Source organism: Passer domesticus, chromosome 5 (genome assembly GCF_036417665.1).
Source record: "Passer domesticus isolate bPasDom1 chromosome 5, bPasDom1.hap1, whole genome shotgun sequence".
Taxonomy (NCBI): Eukaryota; Metazoa; Chordata; class Aves; order Passeriformes; family Passeridae; genus Passer; species Passer domesticus.
In genome coordinates this window covers 30,995,014-31,018,097 of record NC_087478.1, presented here as the reverse complement: position 1 = coordinate 31,018,097, position 23,084 = coordinate 30,995,014, and the positions used below count along the sequence as shown (strand labels likewise).

General features: G+C 39.9%; 2 protein-coding genes across 8 annotated transcripts in view; one reads left to right on the top strand and one right to left on the bottom strand.

The window, feature by feature from the left end:
* The window catches only part of PPM1H (protein phosphatase, Mg2+/Mn2+ dependent 1H), a 131,605-nt gene extending 124,010 nt beyond the window's left edge, over positions 1-7,595 (top strand). The window contains exon 10 of the mRNA XM_064422545.1: positions 2,720-7,595. Within this exon, the coding sequence (XP_064278615.1) occupies positions 2,720-2,867 (148 nt within the window). The 3' untranslated portion in view covers positions 2,868-7,595. The remainder of the gene's footprint in view (positions 1-2,719) is intronic.
* A 1,896-nt stretch (positions 7,596-9,491) lies between these two features.
* The window catches only part of MON2 (MON2 homolog, regulator of endosome-to-Golgi trafficking), a 95,622-nt gene continuing 82,029 nt past the window's right edge, over positions 9,492-23,084 (bottom strand). For 5 of the 7 annotated variants that reach the window (XM_064422536.1, XM_064422537.1, XM_064422538.1 and 2 more), the window contains one exon: positions 9,492-9,907. In XM_064422536.1, the coding sequence (XP_064278606.1) occupies positions 9,605-9,907 (303 nt within the window). In that variant the 3' untranslated portion in view covers positions 9,492-9,604. Of the gene's footprint in view, positions 9,908-9,936; positions 10,694-16,944; positions 17,017-23,084 lie in introns of those variants that run through there. The other 2 variants (XM_064422540.1, XM_064422541.1) reach the window with 2 other exon arrangements.

Here is a 23,084-nt window from a genome sequence, read left to right as displayed (position 1 = left end):
ACTAGAGATTTATGAGGATGCTGAGGAGCTCCTCCACCTCTGCTGGGTGTGAGGAGATAAGAAGCTGCTCAGACAGCAGCACGATTCCCCCACTGTCACCATTTCTCCTTCAGTACTTTCACTGATCAATACTGAAAGCTTTGGCATAAGAAAAAAAACCCCTCCATATATTTATTCTTAAAACACAAAAGTTGCATTCCAGCAAGACTATTCATTAGGAGGAAGTGGATACTTTAAAACTACTTCAGCAGTTCTCTAATGCTGTCTCGACAGCTGAATCCCAAATTCATAGCACTGGAGAATAAAACATTCAGTAATGGACTGCTGCTGCTATTCATCTCCAGGTACAAGAGGCTCACCCTATCTCTTCTAGTGCCAAGTTGAACAGCTTTGCTTCAATTCAGCTCTACACAGGAGAGGAATACTTTACTTCACTACTGCCTTCACCTGTTCCTTTTTCTTTGCTTTGTTGTGCTGGTTTTTCTTGAGTATTTCACAGTTTGTCTACAAGAGAATTTCTTGTTTATTAAAATTCCTTTTTTTTAATCTTCCCCTCTCCAAACATTCAGCAGCAAACGCCAAATACAATAAAAAGCAATACTCATTCCTTTGTACTCCTTAGATGTGGAGAGTCCTTGTTAATTAGAAAAAGCAGGAAGGCAAAGTTTTCTTACAGAATGATGGGTGTTTCTTTCTTAAATTCTGACAATAGCTGAGAAATCTTTGGGAAGTATGTTCTTGCCAAAATTCACTCAACATTAGACACGCTGTGAATAAATATTTCAGTTTCTTGCTTGCCACGTGGAGTCCTTTTGTTCCTTAGCCCTGCATCTGATTTGAGAACTGAGGAGTGCAAGTATGTATGTTTGGGTTTTTTTCCCTTAGGAAACACAATTTCATGTTGCATTAGGACAGTAAGGGCAGTGCTTCTTGTTACATCCTGATGTTCTAGCTCAAGGCTGTGGCACAGACTGATCTCAGAACATGCATGTGTGTATGCAAGCATGTGTGTTAGATTTCATGTCTTTGGGCCCTTCTTTCACTGCTAAAGTAAATCATTTGTCAAAACTAGTGAGGCCTGGAAATTTTATCCCTCAGTACCATTAGGAACAGTTGGGTGCATTGCAGCTGTACAACATTACTTGAATTTGGCATCAAACCTTTTGAGTAGTCAAGCGTTGGTTCATTTGCATTGAAGAAATCTTTCTAGTAGAGCAAATACATCTACTCTTGATTCAAAGGAGTCCTCTGAGTTCAAGGCATCAAAACTCTAGGCACAAAACATAACTGGGGTTTTTTTCTTCTTTTATCCCCAGAGACTGAGTAAGGGCTCTTTGATAGAAATTACAACCTAATAAGGAATTCTGCGGTGAAGAGTTCTAAGGTTAGAAGAGCCCTGGGTAACTGATAAACCTAAATACACACACAGTGCTTCTGATCAACAGAGATATTGTTCTTTCCCTTTCTACAGATGAGATCTGGGCAGATAATTTCTGGTCAAGGATCCTCCCTAGAAAAGAGGGTATTGAAATGCAAGCCCTTCTTGTCCTTTCTGGTTTTGGAAACACAGAGGTGTGCTTTAGTTCTGGAAGCCTGTGTGTGTGGCTTCATAGAGCCCTGCATCATCCTGAGGGTCGATACTTACACTTTTAATAAAAACCATGCAGACTGGTGGTTTGTTTTTTTTCTTGTCACACTTTAAACTATTCAGTTAATTTTAATTGCCAAATCCCAGAAAAGCTTGCCTCCACCCAATCAAATTCAAAACCACTTGGCCAGGTGTTGGGCTGATGAAGTAAAACACATGACAGTAGATGTTCACCCATAATGAGATTTCTTTCTTAGAGGAAACTTCTAAGTGAGTACACAGATGTGTTGATGTAGTAATACCAGGTAAAGCAGTAAGGGAGAACATGACAGAGTGTTCTATGAACCTTTTGGACTCTGACACCCTTCTGTCCCCAAAGAGCATGTGGTAGTTTTTGAGGACAAAAAAAATAACTCCCATAAATCCAATGCCACTCAGCCCAGCACAGGCTGGAAGTTTTGAAGCAATGTGAAACTTGGTATTTCACTAAATTAAGCACTTGACCACTAACATTCATGCAGTTTTCATTGAACTCATAAATGTGAAAGAACTGTGGGACTCTGTTAATCTGATCATATTAACTGTAAGTTTCCTTTTCCAGTTTCAGAAAAAAAGAGATTTAAAAGTCATTCCTATGGTCAAGAAAACAGACAAGTTTGGATTTTATTTTTATTCTCTATTACTTGATGTCAAATTGCTCTCTTTGTTATAGCTCATTTCTGAAATAGTTGAGCCATGTTTACTTTCAGGTGTGTCAGTGAACAAGTGTGTAGTTTTCAACAAGTAGTGTTATTTGGAGTTGTCAGTTTGTCAGACTACAGTTAGAAAGCCAATTTGTTAAGGCAAGTGTGTTTAATATTTTTCTGAAGATTGGTGAAGCCAGGCAAGCCAGTGACTTTTGATCAAGTGGTGCCTGTCAAATAGCTTTACATTCTTATTCAGGAACTGTCACTGAACTGGAAGGAGTTGCTGTTTGCATATGCCATGGTTTTTGTTCCTCCTGCCTGCTTCTAAAACACTGGGAAGCATGTCTTGGTAGGTCACAACATTAAATCTGGCAGGCAGCAGGCTGTGCAAACCGGCTTTGCTCCTGGAGATGACCCTCCCTGGCTGTACTGTCCTTTCCCACAGGTACACGCTGGCGGCGCAGGACCTGGTGATGCGAGCCAGGGGAGTGCTGAAGGACCGGGGCTGGCGGATATCCAATGACAGGCTGGGCTCCGGAGACGACATCTCTGTCTACGTCATCCCTTTGATCCACGGGAACAAACAGTCCTGAAAGGAGCACCAAGACTGGTTATAGGACGGGGATCTTTTTGGGAAGGGCCTGTAAGAGACAATAGGTTTTTGGTGGTCTGACCAGGACACTTCCAGTTGATGTAATCTAGTCATAACTAATGCTGGAGGGGTATTTTTCTGCCCAAAAGGTAGGTTTCTGCACATATACTGTATATGATAAAAGTAACCCTTAAGATTCCAATTTCCCTACAGAAAGGTTTTGGTGCTTAACAGGAATGGGATTTAAATGCTGCTAGCATATTATGAATTCTGTCATCCCTCTAGGTGGGGTGGGGAATTAATTTTTTTTTCTCAGTTTACCATGTAGCTTGGAAGAGCCATTTCAGTTGTGAAAGTAGAAGTGGGTATCAGAAGCCAAGGAGGCTCCTGAAATATACCCCCAAATATTCAGAAGTGGGCTTGGGTCACATCTCATTTAAGAATGTAGATATACATATATGAGACTCAAGAGTTTTCTTTCAGAAAGTTGTATTCATGACTTATCTATGAACAACTTCAAACTTGTGTAATCCTTTGAGCCCCCATTTTCCTCTCCTGTCTCTTCTTCAGTAGACTATGCCTCCTGTATTTTAGTAGGAAAACTGAAATTGGTTTCAGTGTAACTATGCCTGTTTACTGCAGCTAAAAACAGTCACCTGCAAAGTTTTCCAGGAGAAATAGGTCACAGTTCTGTATGGCAGAATTTATTCTGGTGTGAGGAGTTACTCGTCAAGATTTCTTGTTGTGTGTATACCATGATTATTCAGAGCATGCAAACTCAGCTTTATGTGATGTTTACCTGGAGGCTGTGGTTTCTTTGGGATCAGAGATTTACATTCATTGAATGGTTCTGCCTGCTTTATCCTGTTGAAAGGATCCCTGACCATAAAATTTTTTCATCAGTTGAGATTTAGTAAATTTGTTTGGGCTCCTGAGTGTGTTTTCAGTTGGACTTCTACTTGAAGTAGTGGTATTGGTCTCATTCGCAATTTGGATACACAGATAGTGATCTATTTCAAAGGTGTTTCAGTTCTTCCTGCCTCATTTATTATTCAGCCTGTTTGACTGCAGTGATCAGAAGGGGACAGCTTAAAACTTTCTGTCCTCTTGGCATTGAAAATTGTACTCAAGGATCATGAGATGACTGTGATAGATGCAAGCCCTTGGCTTGCTTCAGCTCTTTTCTTAGCAGTGATAATTTAAATAAAGAAAATCGGTGTAAAACATTTTTGACGTGAAAGCAGTAGTCCAGGAGAGAAACAAGTGAGCAGGTCTGCAGTGTAACCTGGCTGCCTAGTCCACGCAGGCAGCTCTCTTACTTCATTGGCAGGAATTTAAGAGAAATCACAATCAGAAAGTTCTAGCATACAGGCAGGTATATTGGCTAGGGAGCCAGCTTCCACCTGATTTGTGCCCAGACCACATTGGTGTGGAGTTGTTCATCTGGTTTGTACTTCTTCAATAAGAAAAACAACAGGGAGCTGACATCACTGCAGGGCACTGACTAGGGAGCTCACAAACGTTGTGTCCTTTCCAAAAGAGAAAGAGATGCTGTGCCCTTTGCAGGTTTTCTCCTGAACAGGCGTGGCCCAGAGCTTGCCAGCTCTGTAATTTATGACGTGCTGTGTGAACACGGCACAGCCTGAGTGCGGGGCAGCTGCCCAGGTGCTGCATTTGACTGCATCTGGACTGAATCCACAGCTTGGTGGATTTAAACTACTCTTGCTCCAAATCTCTAGACCCAGAAGAGTTTCAGGGTGAAAGCAGGCAATGTGGAGAGTGGAACAGCTCAAACATTGCAGCAAGCTGCGTGATTCTAGCCTGAAAACTGTTCTATGAGTTCCCCAGCACCTCATGTGATAAAGCTGTACAGAACATGGATGTTTTGCATTCTAGAGCTTCAGTATAAATCAATGGCATATCTGATTATGTGTTTTCGTGCTTTTTTTTCCTGATTTTTTTCTCTTTACCTCTTTTTCTGTGTGCATCTAGGTGAAAAGAGAGGTTTGGAGTCTAGAATATTTTTCACATGACCCCTCATATGTTTTAAAGTTTAAGCAAGAGATCTTCTCTTGCACTTTTTTTTTCGGCCTAATAAACTTATAAACATGCTTTTTATGCTCTGTGTAACTCCTGTTGTCTCCTCACAAATGCAGTTGTGTAGTCCTCTAGCAATTCAGATCCTCTTTGACAAAGAAATTAGTGCTGACAAAGCAAACAGCAAATACGCTGGTGCTTGCTGGTACCAACTACAAGGCCAGGTCAAATATTTCAGTGCTCATGCACTGTTGGTCTTCATTTGGTAACATGGTGTCAACACGCATACCAGTTGCTATAAAACCACTGAGTTCCACCAATGTGGTGGAAATACATTTCCAGTGTGGCATTTGGCAAAATTTGAGAGTGAAATTTCAGTGGCAATGGAAAAGGGACCTTCTCATTCCAGTGTGTTTTTAAATGTACCTCTGAAGAGATGGGTTAGCATGTCTTGGTGGGAGCAAACTGGCAGATGACTTCTCAGAGCATGATCTGGTGGGCTGGTGAATCAACCTGCACAGTGTTTGTTGTTCATATGAGGATTGCCATCAGTCAGGAGCTTCTCTGCAGCAACTGGCCCCAGGCTGAGTTATGTTCATTGTCACCCCCTCTCCCAGAAAGGGCAGAAATAGAGTATCAACAATTAGTATCAATCAGTGATTCTGAGAACTTTAGTAAAAGGATTTTTACTCAGATGTATATGACTGATACTATCCTGTGATGCTTTTTGTTTTGCTTTTTTGCAAAGTATCTGTTACACATTTAGGTGCTTGCCTCCCTGAAATGACTGGCACATCTCTGATCCATGCATTAGTACTGGGGCTTTCACTTCTACCTGCTTTCAGTTGGAGGTTCTTGCGTACCTGAGCTGGGGTCTGGTGCTCTGCTTCAAGGCATGGTATTAATACATATGTACACCTAAGGCTCACAGAAATAGCAGGCAGAAGTCATTTATAGAGGAGGTATTATGTCAGAAGCAAGAATAATTAAAAGCACTTCCAATTCCCTTTAAAGGCTGAATTACTTTGCATTGCACAGCATTAGAAAACACTGATGGCAGGGAGGATTCCTGGTGCACAATGCCATTTTTCAGATGCAGGATGGGTACTGCCATGTTCAGACTTACAGCTGCTCTAGGGCTCAGTGAAGCTTCTAAGTTAGGAGCAGACAGCTTGTGTCCTCAAACTGGAGCAAGTTAGGCACCAAGTCCAAATTTTAGATCCTGACATGTCATCTTAGTTACTGTCTGATACCGGCAGTGCTCTGGCTTTTTGCCAGTCAAGTTCCCTCAGTATCCAAAACTACTACAGCCTCAGCAGCAAGGAATCTCAGTCTGAGTTACATCTGCATTCATATTGCTACTGCACACAGTGCTCTGCCTTGCCTGTGCATAGGCACTGCTTAGAAAGTTGGGCAAATTCTTGTCCTTCTTTGGATAATGGCAAGGAAAAGTGCCAGTAAAGGAGTTCCAGTTAGCTGCAGTGCAGCACTGTCTTGTGCTGCAGAGTCCAGTCCCATTTCTAGAAATTCAAAACCAAGAAGTTTTTACCATTCTCCCAGAAATATTATTGTAAAAAGTAGAACAGCCATTTCAGATCTTTTTCTCTTGCACTACAGCCTAAAATTTTCTTTAATTATATGAAGGTGGTTAGAAATTTAATTTACACCAGATTATGTAAAACACAACCATCTTTTGGTGCATTAAGACAGTTCCTTCATGAACACAAAAGTGTATTGTCTGAGAGGGCTTCTGTGCAGTGGCCTCACACTGGAGAACTTTTTTTAATAAATTCTAAGAAATGACAGGGCTAACAGACTAAATGAAAAGTGGCCAGAATCTGCTGTTAATAATGGATTTCCAATTGCAGTTACTTCTGTGTAGAAATATGACAAGAGGTTTTGTGAGGTGCTGTCAGCTCTGTCCCTCCGGGATGTTTCTGAAGAGCTGCTCTTGATGTTTGGGCAGATTTTGGCTCTGAAATTCTTCTAAGTTTTTAAAGAACACTACATGCTTCGAGCAAATCTGCTGTGTTTCTTCCAGCCTTGGTGGTTTCCTTTTATTTTACATTTTATGTACTAATACTTTCAGCATTTTTCTATCAAACTTGAATGGCAAACTGTGTGAAACCATTGTTCCTCTCAGACATTTTAGGTATGTAAGTAGTTTTCCTCCATGTGTCCTAGATGAAGCCCCAGTGATGTGGCTGTCATAGGGAGAGTGACTAAATGATGCTGTGACTGTGCTGCTGTATTTCTACCTGTGATGTACTTGAAGGAGGATGCCCTTCTCCACCTCCATGCTCATTTTCTTTTATTCTTTTTTTTTAATCCATTGGTGTTGATGTTCTTTCATAGGTGTCTAATTTTGATTTTTTTTTATACTTGCCACATTTATCTTTCCTTCAATGGGCACTTCATCTTAATATCTTGAGATCTGTACAACTGTCTAGGGTTTATATGTCCTGAAGAAAGAAGGACATGCTGGAGGAAGATGTTTTGGACCAATGTACTTCTGCTTCGTGACTGTGAAATGTTAATCTTTTTGTAACCTAAGAACAAAAAATGTTTAGTAAAGGGATATATTTTGTGTTTTTTGAAACTTTTCAGTGCAATGAACAAAAGAGGAGGATACTGAAGAAGTGTATGTGCAAAGTTTTAAAATAAAATTTTAAATTATATATTATATAATCCATCTAGATGTATAGTCATTTTTATTCTGCCTTGGTCATGAACATTCCCTGTGTCTCTTTATGTGTATTATTAATTGTGCAATGCAGACAAGTAACACACTGCTTTACAAGGGAATTGATGACTCACTGACAAAAGGTCTGACTCTTGGGTTAGTGAAGTAAATTCCTTTGAGGTGGATTAGTGGATGGGTTGATCTGGAAGGGTTCAGCTGTAGGGTAGCTGTGAGAGCTTTGTGCTGCCATCAGATCACGATTCATCACTCAGGCTGCCAGTTGCCATGTTCTGACTCAGTGAAGAGCTATGCAAAGTGATCCAGTACCAGCTCTCTGAGGCATTGGATGTAATTTTGGAAATGACAACATAGTTGGAGTAAGTTTTCCCTCATCCACAGTTCCTTAGGAATCACTGTCATAAACTCTATGTTCGAGTAAGGGTGAATTCATGGATTACACTGAAGCAAGCTCTCACGGTTATTTAGTAACCAAAGGTGCTTTTGCAGATGCTGAAGATGCAGGAACTGAGAGCAGTCTTGCCCTGTGTCAGCACAGCCATGGGCAATGCCCACCTGGGTTGCCAGCAAGAGAATGAGAGCTGGACATGTACCCACTCATTATATTTTGAAATGTTGCGTTGTAGCACAAGTGGTTCTCCTGCTTCCTATTTCACCTCGTGCTTAGTAGCAGAGCACTGAAAACATCTGTTCTAGTGCTACTGTGGTTTTTAAAGTGCTGCACGTGCCCTTTGTGTTATCTACTGAGCACAGTGGAGAGTGCACAGAGAGGCAACGTGTTACTTTCTTTCACTCTTGCTTCACTACACTTCCCTTAAGTCCTGCAGTTTATTACTGCAGTCCAACCTCAGTGTCAAGTTTAAAATTGCTGTGCAAATAAAACTCCAGCACAGCTTTGCCTGGCTTGCTGGTGTCAGCTGAATAGTAAGTGCTGGTAGCATGCAGTGACAGGGAACTCCTGCACACCAACTGAACCTAAAGGACCTTATTCCACATCATCCTTTTGCATTTCCTATGCTGTAAATTCTATAAGCTTGTAGATTGAGTAAGGCTTCTTATTTTAAATTTTTTTAGGTGATTCATACAACTCTTAAAATTTGGACACCAGTTTCTGTAATTCATGTAGGCAATAAATCAGTGCTTTGCCAAATAATCCATTCATGTATCCTACTGAATGTTCCCAGTTAACTAAAGTGACATAAGGGAACAATCCCAGTAATTTATTGTATTTTGCACAGTTTCTGTAAAACCGAGGCCTGAAATTTTGTCTTCTTAATGTGTCCTGGTAGAGCAATGTACTTTCACAGAAAGTTGACTTCTTTATGTTTTATACAGTGCGCTTTACTGATTCCAGAGTTTCTCTGATGCTTTCCAGGAAGGCTTATATCAATCAACATTTTTTTCACATCCTGTTCTTGTTTGGAGGAAGGATGAAGTTTTTTTTTAAAAAATCCTCCACTTTGCAAAGCAGAAGATGCCATAACTTTTTGGGGATGTTAAAATACTTTCTGGGGAAATGGTGCTTTGAGGGTGAGATTGTTACAAAGGAGTTTGATGAAGGTAGACAAAATGTGTCTACAGGTAGATAAAGACACATTAGTTGGAGACTTTTAATAATTTAAGAATAATTAATCATAAATTTGAAGCTGTAGCAATAGTCCATGACACTCTGTCACAAAATGTTAAGGGGAGAGGAAGGTAGCTGCAGCAGAAGAAATAATTAGATCTTTACTGTGGCTAATTTAATACTGATTGTTTAGATGTGTAGATAGACAAAATCTCTGAACCTTCATGAATTTGAGGCCACCCAATACTAGAATTATGTTCTTTTTCTTATGTGCTTTAGTGCATAATTTCTCAGCTTCTAAAGAGTCAAAGTATCCCTCATCTTGACCACAAGCATTTATTCCCTTAAGCGGCAGAAATCAATCCCTCACAGTGTTTCTCTGTCAAGAGGGCACACAGCCAGCTGTAATGGTCTGGTGTTTTCTGTGAGCTTCTCAGTCCTCCCTGGATTTACAAGTCTGTTGGTTGAGTGTTCTGCTTGTCTGTGGCAATTCAAGGACTTTCCCAACGGACTGGACTCCAACAGAGCATCTTCCAGCTTTATTTATGCTATGGGGTGATATTTTTCCTTCCTTTCCTCTCCTTACTGTGCCCCTCTCAGATTTAAAACATTTTGGCGTAGTTAACTGCTGTTTGAGATGAGCCACCGAGTCCCTGGCCATCCACCTCCTCCCAGAACTTGCTTCCTGCAGGTGCTGACAGCGAGAGCATCCCCAGCAATGCAGCAATGCTGGTACCTAAAGGGAAGACTCGTAGAAGGGGAAATGGTTTCTTCATTATTCTAACATTGCTCATTACCTCTAAAGTAAAACTTACATGCCTGTAATATTTTAATTTTCCAGTTTGAAAGGGGAAACTTTAATGGTCTTTAAGTTGGTTTTAGAAGGCTCAACTTTTTGGACCATTGCTATCCCAGTTCTTTGGCTCAGTTATTCTCCAGGAAAACTACTCCTCCTTGGCAAATTAAGGGTTGTCTGGAAAATCCAAAGGCTGTCACGCAAGCTCAGATAGAGCATTTAGCTTCTCATATGATAGTCATTTCTGTAATTGCTACAACTTTCTGGGGACTAAGCAAAAAGACCTGAAATTTTGCTGTTTTTTCTTTAAAAGGATAAGACTTAAGAATATGGAAAGTCTGTAAGAGATCCATGAGTAAAACTACAAGGAAAGACCCTGCTTTCCCACAAGAGTTACTATGGAAGACAAATGACTAGGCAGTCACCTTATGAAATAGCACAAATTGTTCCTAAATAGAGACCATTTCTTTGCCCAGTATAATATTCAATAAAGCTCGAGGATGTAAAAGCAGCTGACAGCCCTACAGTCATTTCAGTCTGTTCAGAATTTAGACTGACCCTGCTCATCCAGATCTCTTCAATGTGTATTAGTTTAATTTTTAATCCTGCAGCCCTTTGTGGCAGATGTGGGCTGAGGCAGCTGTTTACAGTGCAGCATCACAGCACATTCTGGGACGGACAAGAGGAGACAGGGAGAAGCCAAAGCCAGTTGCAGTTATCCAGGATCTAGAAGCAGAGAAACCAGTTATTTAAAGAGGGAATTGCCAAGGAATGTACAAAGAGCAAGGGATTCCTGAAGCCATGAGCTGTTTAGGCCTTAATTCTGAAAAATCCTCTCGTCCCCATGTTGTGCCTGTTTGCTTTCATTTCTGGGTTGGTACCACAGCTAATTGCGCCAAATGTCTTATTTCTTAACATCCGCCAGCTTTCCCTAGAGCTTTGTCTGCCAAATGTCAACTGCATCTCATCTAGCTGAGATCAAGGTACTCCATGAACAAGCTCCTAATACAAAATTCTTATGCTGCATTTTCTGAGGATTGTGTTCACTATGCTCCTAATTGAAAAAATAAATTTACTTTTCTGGTCTTTGCACCCTCTCTTGAAGCTTGTTTTTTTGCCAGGACTCGTGCAATTGAATTTTGCATCTGGGAATTTAGAATATGTTAAAAGATCTGGAACATCATTCTTACTCCTTCTCTGCTTGAGCACCAGCATAGAAGCAGTTTAAATGAACCAGACAAGAATCAAAACACAACTTTCAAACTCAGTTTCATGTCCAGACATATAAGTATTCTGTGAATGGGAAAAATATAAAACACAATGCTGAAACGGTAAATCCTACTGTGGTTACATTTTTAAAGAAGGGTGTTTTAGGGAATGTTTGTTTAGCGCCAAAAAGAAAAAAAGAAAAAAACCTTTATTGTTATACAAAATTTCCCAGTCATTCTTTTCTGCTACTGCTCCTGCAAGGTTTCCCTGGTGCTGGCTTCATTTGAAAAGCTGGTAGCCAGGGACATGGGTACTCAGTCAATTAGAAAATGGGGAAAAAACACCTAACAAACCTGGAGCTATATGCCACAGACTGAGTTCTAATAAATAAGCTTTTGTAGAATATAAAATTTGAATGTATGTAATTATATATATGTAGTTATACACATACACACATATATCTACGTATAGGAAAAATTTATAACTAAGCAGCAACTAATAAGACACCCATTTCTCTAGGCACCTCATGCTCAGTGGAAATAAAATTGAGTTTTAAAAATTGAACAACTCAATTTTGTTCGTTCTTTGGAGGCTTCCACAGCTACCTTGTACTGAAAAACTGCATCTCTCCACACCCACTGGGAATGCAGCAGTCAATGGCTGTCAGAAAACTTAGGCCAGTGAAGCACCTGCACCGGACAAACAGCAGACTCCTGGTAATTTAGTGTATTTTGTACAAATTTTGTAAAACCAACGCCTGAAATTTTGTCTTCTTAATGTATCCTGGTAGAGCGAGCCTTCCGAGTGATGAGTTGAGCCTACACCTCGTGAGGATCTGCAAGGTTAAGCAATGGCTTAACCTTGCAGACTTGAACACCTAAGGAAAGGGATAAATCCCTCAGGATATAGCTTCCTTTTCCTTTTCCTTTTCCTTTTCCTTTTCCTTTTCCTTTTCCTTTTCCTTTTCCTTTTCCTTTTCCTTTTCCTTTTCCTTTTCCTTTTTTCCTTTCCTGTTGAGCTAGGAGACGAATGTTTCTATTTGCACACCACCCAAAACAAGGCTCAAGAGCATGAACACCAACCCTTGTAAACCTCTCAGTAGAGTTTACTCCTGTTCACTGCTCCTCCCTCCACTCAGGAAAATGGAAAATAGAAGGACTCATCTCTCTTTCTGCTCTGCAAACAGGCAAAGAGACAAAAGTATGTTTTTTACCTGCAGTCAAGAACTAGCACAGCTTCTGCACTTCAGGTCATGGGCTGCCTCACAAATAGAGCTTGGTAGAGAGACTCAAGATTTTGGGGGTCTCCTCCTTGTTGTACTGGGCTATAGTTGGCACTTAACAACATTGCTTGTTTTCTTGCAACAGCTGAGGTGTATTGTGTTGCTTTTCACCAGTCTGGTGTTGCTCTTAAAAACAAATGTGCTGAGGTTTCTGGAGAAATAGTTATTGTTTTGGGTTTTTTAAAATACATCTAGGGCCACAGCGTGGTGATTGCCTGCCAGCCCCCCAGACACTCTCCCCTTGCCCTCCCCAGTAACATAACATGCTGTGTGCAATGAGCTGCTTGCTCCCAAGGAGGTGATTCATTTCCAGGAGGCATATTTGTAGGAGAAAAATGCTTTGAGGGTGTTGCTGTGGCTCTGTGTGACCTGCATTGGGGATGAAGTAGGAACCTCAACATTGCAGACATACCCAGGGTCATGTTCACAGGGGAAGCAGTGGGGAAAGGATGTGAGCAGAGCAAGAGCAGCTCTGTTGCTTCATGTGAAAATAAACTCTAATAGCAATTAAGAGAAAGGAGTAGGAAATTAATAAGGCAGTAAAGATTTTTCAAAATTGGTCACAAACCATTGGTTTATCCCTTGAAAAGCTTAGTTGACAAGGATTCTCTCATCCCTTTGTCCCCCTATCTCTTTCAATAATCATCCTTCTTCATGCAAATATAGATGGAAAGGGGGGAGCAGTGAAAGGTTAAAATGGAAGCAGGCTATCTTTCATCGACATGGTAATTTCGCTGCTTGGCTCAGTGCCAAGCGCTTACTGCAGCCACTAGCTGCCATTCCAACATGAGTGAAAGGATCTTTAATAAGAGTGTAAATAAAAGCCAGGCTGAGAAATGAGTTTTCCATCCCAGCAATCACTGGCCTAACCTCGGCTGTAAATAGTCTCTCAGAACAGCACAGATGGAGTACCAGCACCTGGGGATCAAGGCAATCTCTGCACAGTGCAATTTAAACAGCTGGGTACAATTGAAACACGAATTAGCAGGGATAGATGGAGGGATTCCATTTTGTGTGCTAGGTAAAAACAAATAATTCAGTCCTTTTTTCCCTTTTTAAAAAAAGGTGGTGTATGGGGGAAGAACTTTTGACATGATCTTGTGGGAGGTGCTCATTGCTGCAGCTGTTAGATTAATTTAACCATGAGAATTTCCCACAAGGTGCTGTAAAAACAGAGCTCTAATTTATGATCATTGATTTAACAGCTCGAAAGTGATTTATCTGACCTCAGTAAAGATAGTGAGGACACCAGAAGAATGATCGGTCATTCTGGGCTTTGTGTGGCTGTGATTGGCTTTATTAATTTAGAGCAGAAGGTCTGTTTCAATGTCTTATTGAGACAGTCAAAGGCAGTTGGCAAGTGAACCATTTTAAAGACTTTTTTTTTAAGCTTTTTAAGCATTACTAATGCTGCTAAGAACTAAGGATTTATTCCACATGGAAAAGATTCTCATTAGTTAAGAAATGGTAAGGCTTCGTTTAGAACTGTGCAGAAATAGATGCCTGGTCTTGGATTTGCAAGTTGTTTTTTCTTAAGTAATTTTTTTTTCCTGTTGTTGGGAATCTAAAGCACACTGTGAAATGGAATTGTTAAGCATAACAGTAAATGAGAAATAGCTTTGCAAGAGATAAAAGAGGATGGCACAAGGGATTGCTGGCTCTTGCTCTTTTTAAGGGTAGATTTCAGAAACACCTAAATGCTTCACATATTTTACTGTTTTTATAATTCAGTCCTCTTTATGGAAGTTATAGAGCATATCTGTTGACAAGTAAATATATCTAGGTCTTATTTCAGAAGAATATGCTTTCGGTTAAAATGGGTGTAGCATCCACTACTGAAATGTCACAACTGAGTGATAGAATTTCTTCACACCAATAAGAGGAGAAAGGATGAAAGGCAAAGGGAAAGGTGACTACTCTCTCTCCAGAAATAACAACTGTTTTTAAGAGGAGCATGAAATGAAATTCAAGTGCTTTAAAAGTTTACCTGAACTAGAAAATGTGAATACAGAATAAAGTGTGTTTGCACAAGTGTGTGCACCTGCACAGAAATCACACAGCATGTGTGAGATTAGGAGCGCTAACCAGGAAAATGGGCTGGAAACAGTTCTTACCAATTTCTCTTACCACCTGGACTGACGTGTGGTGGGGTTAAATGTCACTGATTTGTATGACTCTGCATTTCACTCACCACTGGATTATGCCCAGCTTTAAAGCCCATCTACAAAGATCTCAGTAATCGTCTTTTCAAGGTGAGACAGAAGTGCTGCAGGTTGGGATTTCATGCGTGGGGGATGAATGCTTACAGTCATTTTGCTGTCCCAGTGACATGCTATCTGACCTGAAACTAAGACAGTCCACTTAATCTCCATACAACAGGGGAAAAACAGAAAACAATATTTCAGACCTTCAAAATATGAAACAATAAAAGTAATTTTAAGAAGTGAAAAGACTAGGACAATAGAATAAATTGGGATGTATGTAAAGCTTCCACAAAAATATCATACACGTTGTCAAGAGATTAAGAATACATGCACAAACAACTATAAATCTCACTAAAAGGTTTGAAGGACCAATGGTACCCATACAATCAACCCTCAAATCCCATACAAATAAAACAAAGCTGAGGCCCATCTTTGAAGAATACAGAAAGTTTTATGTCAGCTCGAGCATCTTCTTCCCATCCTCCTGTGTTGCCATCAATCTTGTGTTATTATATAGCACACTATAGATACTTCAGTAGAGTTTTATAAATTATGTGCAGTATTACTTTGCCTAAATTCAAATATACAGGGGAAAAAACTCATTCATTAATCAATGAGTAGCACACTGTTTCCTCACACTGTTTTAACCCATGACAAAAGTCTCCTAAAAAATAAAATAAACCTTCAGAGTACTGACCTGTATCTTTGTTCATCTCAAAATAATGCTATGTATTTCATCCTACTTAGATCCCATTCTGGATGGCTTCAAATTTACTTCTGGAAAATTACAAATAATAATCCTCAACAGCACAGATGTCACAAATACTTTGGAAAAATGACTGCTTCTTACCAAATGGTTTGTCTTTTTTTTTCCTATCCCTTAATTTACCATGGACTTATTCTAACCCTTGACAGGATGGCACACAAATGTAAATGAATGTTACAGGTTAGTTTAAAAGCACAAATACTTTTCATCACAAGAACAACAACCTAAAAGACATTCTTTTTTAGGGTCTAGAGTCCATATGATAGCCTGGAGTACTGCTCATCTCAGACTTCTCTTGTTTAATATTCTTAGGGAAGGCTTAATTGGCATCTCAGGATTGAAACTATGATGTGACTTGTTTACTGCTGAAGCACTAGCAGTACAGGACTAGAATCTAGAATATACATATTCACTTGGGTTGTTGGTTTTTCTGGTAAGGAAAAAAATTTTAGTTGCCACATTCACAAAAATATTTTTGCTTAATGAGAGACAGACAATGTGAGAGGACAGACCCTTTGAAAAAAATGCTAATAACTGGTGAGCCCTAAACGGTGCTCTTTTACACATAGTCCTCCTTTATTTTTTTGAACATTTAAGAACTGTTTTCATGAAAAGGTGTCTTTAATTACTGCAAGAGCGATCTGCAGACAAATGTGCGCAAGTGCCAATGTGTTTACTATTAAGACACAGAAAGAGACATTCCCTTCCTTTGATGCTACTTGACCTCCCCAGCTCTGGATCAACCGACTCCTACTCCTGCTTATGATCCCAAGAACAGACCAGAAGCAGACTTCTCTTGGAAAACTCTAGAAGGAAATCACTGACTGCCCAAGGCTGTGATTAAAGCCGCTCTTATACAGTTGCATACAAAACACAACAAAAAGTGGTGCTGCAAGTCTCTTGCAAGTACCCACAGGTTAAGAAAGGAACTGCTTGGGGGTTTGCTGGGCTCAGATTATGTAGCATGACCAGGAAAAGCCTGGCTCTGCCTAAGGAGTGCACAGCATAAAGAGAACAGATCTCAAGGGCACCTCTCTGCAATCCTCCAGTCAAAACCCCACACACCTTACAGCTAAGAATTCTGCCCACAGAAAAGCGTAACCTACATGTGAGAATGAGCACCATGAGCTGAAAGCACTGCACTGCATGCGGTGACGTGTGGGGACCACAGGCGTTTGGAGCGAGGCAGCAGCGCTCGGTGACTCCTCCACTGTGGCACACGGGCCTGCCCTGAGTGCCAGCGCTGCAGGGACACAGGCACAGGCAAATGCCACCGGGGACACCAGCCACCACCATGGCAGGCAGAGCACCAGCAGCAGAAGAGCCACAGAAACCCAAAAACATCTGCCTGGGACAGCAGGCTGGGGTCACGCTGCTCTGTGTACGAAGGACTAGAGCTAACTCTGGCAGCTGAAGTGAACACTGTGCTCAAATTCACTTCCATGCTAAGAAAATTGCTGGAAATAAGCTCATGAATTAGGACAGCGGTGGGGTGGGGGGTTGTTTGTTTACCTTTGCAGAAGCTTTAACATTACTTGAGATCTCCTGGAGAAAGGATCAGGCCCAGAAACTTCCATCCTGATTTGGTCTTCAAAAAAAAAAGCTAGAAATTCTCAGTCAGGTGTACAGCATATTGCTTATAAATGCAGAGGTAAGAGAAAACTTCCAAGCAGAGATTTACAGCTCCAGGACCATAAGGAAAATCCTTTGTAAAGCTCCATTTTCTCCCACACTGGCAACTTTGTTGCCATCCATAGACCTATGAGAGGAGGGGTGACCAGGAGTTTAGCTAGAGAGAACACAAACCATCAGTTGCTGGTGTGCAAATGCATGACCCTGCAGTACACAACTGGCTGGGGATTAGCAAGTGAGGGTTTGTGAGACCAAAGATGTATGATCAGCCTTGCTTGTCTTTAGGTTAAAGGCGCTGATTCCATCTCATATTCAAAGAACTATCTGTTGGATTGCAGCTATTACAGACACGTGTAAAAGTGGTACAGAATATATGCACGAGTTATGCACAAAAACAGTCTTGTAGATGAGAAGAAGGAAATGGAATGTATTTGTGTAACAGAAAAATGCTGATTACTGTATTTCCTGCTTTCAGCTTCTTTCCTATGGAAAGGAACTAAATTGCCCATTATCATCAGTGGTAAATACAGTCAGAGTTATTTAACTTAAATTTCATTCTTTAGTGGAAACATGTTTCATCTGTACTGTTACTATTGCTACCATCATTGCATTCACAGTAATTTCTTGTGGCTAGTGTTGCATCAGCTTCTGTCATCTGCACTGATGGGCACAGGTAGACAAACAGGCTTTCAAGAAATTACTCAGAAGAATAAAATTTGCAAAGTCAAAACTTTAAAGTAATTACCCTATGTTCTTAAAAATTGCACTTCATAAAAGAACCGCCATGAAACAGTCTTGTTCTCAATACATTCTCTTTTCTCCTATTTCTAAAAGAGACTTTTTAAATATATCCTGTGCCACTGCTGAGAAACTCTATGCTAGTTTTTAGCACTCTTTCTGTAGATACTTAGCTGGAGATGATCAGTAGTCCTTTAAAACTGGGACCAAGAATGATTCATGTGTGTATGCCACTAGTTTAGCAAAGTTCTAGAGTTTCCTGTGTTTTTCTTACACTGCCATTTACTCTGGAGTGGGCCTATTTCCTCATGTGGACTTTAATGTAACTGATGAGACTGAGCTCTTACAGCCTCTACTAGCAGGCTCTCTTCCTTACAAAGTTGTTTAGCTAATGGCATAATTTTTTCAGAAACCTAACATTTCTAGTTTTTCTTCATGTTGGTCAACTCTGGATGAAATAGGCCAGTGAATTCAAGGTTCACAAGGAAAGATTAGCAGATATTAGCACAATCACATAAACCTTATTTTCTTAAAGTGAGGTTAAAAATGTTCAGCCATAGCAAAGCAATTGGTAAAAAAACAAGTGAAATTATATTATAAAGCAGAACAAGCTTCTGAGTAAGAAAGAACAAAAAAGAACCGTGTGGCTATGGATTTATTTTACCCTTCTGTTCATGGGGATGACATGGGGATTCTATTAGAACCCATTCCTACAACACACTTTTCTATGTAGTCATTAATAATTAGGGTTTGGTGTAGGGAAAGTGAGATTTTTACCAGCATTATTTGAAATATAAAAGAGTCAAAGTCTGGTCACTATAGACTCATTACCATGTTTGATAAAAAAATCACAGAATTATCTAGGTTGGAAGAGACCTATAACATCATCAAGTCCAACCTTTGACAGATCACCACCCTGCCAACTAAACCATAGCACTAAGTACCATGTCCAGCCATTTCTTGAACACTTCCAGGTATGGTGACTCAGTCAGACCTGGGCACACTCTGGTTCATGTTCAGGTGCTGTTGACCAGCATCCCAAGGTCCTTTTCCACTGAGCAGCTTTCCAGCCACTCTGCCCCCAGCCTGTAGCACTGCCTGGGCTCATCTTAACAAAAGAAGTCACCATAAATAAACAAAACATCAGAAGATGTGAAGTCTTCTGATAGGAAGAAGTAAACAAATTCAGAAAAGGAGGAAGGGGTTAAATTATTAAAGAACATTGAATCAGCAGATACATTTCATATTCATTACATGGTAAGGTTATATACTGTTCCAACAAAAATAAACGCCATAAATTTTATGCAAGACAAATGAGGTCATTAGTTTATGTTTGAAACTGGTTTGATTTCAGTCACAGGCCTAGGATTCTCTCTAGTACAGAGTATTTTTGGGAAAAGCTAATGAAAATGGTCACATGGGAATGGTCAAAATAATTTTTAAAAAAAGGAAAATAAGGTCTGTCAGGCAAAGGTGTGAAAAAGTGCCTCAATAGATGCATTCATTTTAAGAAAATTATTTTCCATGTGTATGTAAAGATCTGTCCTTTTTTCCAAACTGCTAAATCACTTGAGGGAGAATGGAAGTTTATTTTTAAATGCAGGAAGAAAAAACAGCCAAAATGGAAACTCAATAAAGTGCAGTTATTGCTGGAGAAAATTATCATACTTTCATCTTAAATTTGCACAGCTCTTAAGGACCTGCTTATTTACATACTTCTTGATAAAAAAGCATGTTCTTATGTGAAGCAGCAGTCACTATCAAGCAAAAGAGTGTAAGAACTCCAGTTTCTTTCCATCATTTGCAAATATTGACATAAATACAGTAAAAATACAGTAATTCACCCATTCTGCAGTTTGCCAAATTCAGGTTAGGGTAGATAAAAAAAATGAGGTGAGAGAGGGAGAAAATATAAATACATGTGCTGCTTTTCAAGCAGTTCCTTCTTTTCTTTTGTAGATACCACGAACAAGCATTTCTGATAACCTCTGCATGACTGTGAGATAGAGAAGATTGTTTGCTCCTTCCCCTTTTTCCTGTAGCTTTTGAGAAAAGCTGAGCTTTGCAGGCTCTTACTAGAAATACAAAGGCAGCTGAACAAGTTGTATTACACAGCAACACACCTGAACTACAAACAGGAAATGATGTTCTGGGTCAGGTTCAATATCAGGTTTCAGAATAGTGCCTAACAATGCAGCAAATGTGCCAGTCTGGGGTTTAGGTGACAATACCACGGCAGGTGGCTGCAGACTCCTCATATGAGTACATCCAGGTTTCACAGAAAAGGTTAGTCATTTTTGGCATTGCTTCAGACTACTTCCAAACCACCAGACCCATCTCTGTAGCACTGTGTTTGAGTCCCTGTTCTCTCACTGCTTCCTCAAGTTCACTTTGGGCAGCTGAAAAAATCTCAATCTCAATTTTTCCTGAAAAATTCTGTAAATGGCTCCTTTCAAGTATTGAGAAAGGCTGAGATGAGGTTTAGCTGGTTATCCTGTAGCAGAACACATAGGAGTGTCCTTGGAGAGGAAGAGCAATTTCTCAGCATTAGCTTAAGAGAAAAATCTGTTGGCACAAACACAGACACTTAAAATTAAATATATCATTCCTGTAGAAAAGAAAGAGGAATTTAAGGAAATTAGCTTTTATCACAGCTTTTCTGATTTTTTTTTATTGACAAGCAGACCATAATGTAGATTGATCTAATGGCCCACATTAAGCGATGGTTTCTTGCTGCAACAACTGCTCAAATGCTTCCATAAATAGAGCACAGGACCTGTATTACTTCAAAGAAATACTGACCACACCTGCAATGGATCCGTCAATTCCCCAGTTATCTTCTATAGCCAAAGAAGACATAAGTGGAAGATCCACTGCTGAATGAAGATCCATATTTAATAATATGGAAAACAAAACCTGCTTGAATTAGGATGAGACCAAAGAAAAGGGAAGTGTTTGAGAAGACTAACATTCCTGAAGCAGAGAACTTGAGTTTGTTTGAGGGGCGTTCTTTGCACCTGTACTTGAATAAGCACCCCAAAAGAAGCAATGTCTATTCACAACCAGAGCCAAAGATGACAGGAAAGGAAGAGAAGCTCCAGCGAAAGCAAAGGAAGTATTGTGTTACAGCCACACCAAGACACTAAAATAATTGTAACCTGCTTGCCAACGCAGTCCCACTGACAACCTTTGTCTCATAGCATAGAAATTCTCCACTTATAAGCAGCACTTTTAAATTGTAACACCAGCAAGTATTTACTAGGTATTTGCCACTGATTGCTAAAGACCCCTCCCCCAAGAAAACAACCAAAAAAGCCCAAATAACAACAAAACAAACCAACCAAACTAAAAAAAAAATTATCAACACGAAGTTTCCTCCTACAGTCAAATCAGCAGCGCAGACTGTGACTTGTGGAGATTTTCTGATTAGCCCTTTTCCTTTCAGGTGACAGCATAACACTTCCTAAGTTTGTTCACACTCCACATATAACCTCCCACTCCTCAAATCCCCCAGGAGGAAAAGAGAAAGGAAATCACTGACTTTGAATATTCAATTAATGGGCATAGGCATTCTGCAGATTTTTATACTACAGGAAGAGGAGAAGAACCATTACTGTAGTCATTGTCTATGTTGGACACAATGGAGCTGAGGACTTTAAGTACAGTAAGGATGGCAGGATTACCATCTCCTAAAAAAGAGAAGTCTGGGGCCCAGACTGCCAAGGTAGAAGGAGCTGGCTGTTTTAAAGACCAGACTTTGAAATCATTAAGAAGCTTATCCATGGAGTCTGATGCTGCAGACAGTCCCAGGTAAGGTTTTGGCCTAGCAGTACCACTGTTGCCCCTTGGTCCATACAACAGCCATATAACTTTCTCAAATGTCAAACATCAAACATGGGTCAGTGTGTGTTGATTAAAGACACAGTAGTTAAGATCTATAGCATGCTTCAATTCCACCACTTTTCCCAGTTAGCTGTGCAAAGGTTTAATCACTCTATAATTCAAACTGTAGAAATTAATGGGATAAGAAACAGCTGCATCTTCTGTGACTCCATATCATTATTAAAAGCTGCCCACAGTCTTTGGCATATGTAAGTGCTATATTACCTTCCATCCTGTTATTTGATGTTCTGACTACATGCATTGCATGTATCTTGACAGTTTTCCCCAAACACTTAATTTTTTGAATTCTCTCCAATAGACCCATTTTCTTTCTGAATTAGGATGATCAGTTTATCAATATACAATAATCAAGTGTTGCATACCGGGAAGATCACTTTGTTCAGGTTAATAGCTTTCTTTCTGTACACTGATGCTGTGTTATGTAAGTCCACTTCAAGAGGACTATGCCAGCCTCTTTCCTAAATCTTTGCTTAAAGAGATACACACCCCATGGTGACTACCTTGGTCCTTGTATAGTGCCAAAATCAGTGCAAAGGAGTTAACAAAATGCTGCCTTGCCTTGTATGAAATGTCAAAGTACTCATGTACTCAGCACTTTCATCCTGCTTACTTCCATTGCAGACAACCATACTAGAAACATGCAAGCACTTTATAAATAATGTGGGGGAGGCAGTACTAGTCCTACCCAGTTAAAGTATTTGAAGGGTAACCTAAATCTTCAGTTGTATCCCTTTCCCATTATGTTAGATATACAAAATATAGAACAGAAATAACACTCCTGTTTTCACAGTCTTGACAAACCAAAATGTTGGTAATAGTGTTCATGGTATTTTTAGGGATGGGAAACCAAATTAAAATAGCTTTGAGATTCATAGCATGAAGCCAAAAGGGATGTATAAACAGAACAAGAGACAGAGAAAAGAAAAAAATCCAGAATACTAAACAAGAAAGAAAGTGCCATTTGATCTTACAAGGTTCTCCCATACCAGCTACTACTAATGAAAAGGTGTCATCTTTCAGTCACTTAAAGCTCTACCAAAACTTATTGTAACATCAGACACTGCTTTGTACCTCATCACAAGGTTGCAGAAGGCAAACTTTTGGCTAATTAAATTAAACTTGATTAGCATAAAGGAAAAAAATCAGAAGACTAGAAAAGAAAGAGGGAGAAACAAATGCACAAAGGGGCAAAATGAGTGACATCTTTGGTATTGAATAATGGCTGGGACTAGCTCAGTCAGTAAAGATGGTAAAATCACCTCAGTCCTTATTACCTTGTCTTAGTCTGAGAACATTGGGATTTCAAATATCATAAATAGACCCCTGAAGTGTGGTGACCCACACTGGTGTTGACTTTGAAGGTAAAAACTGCACATCTTTTTA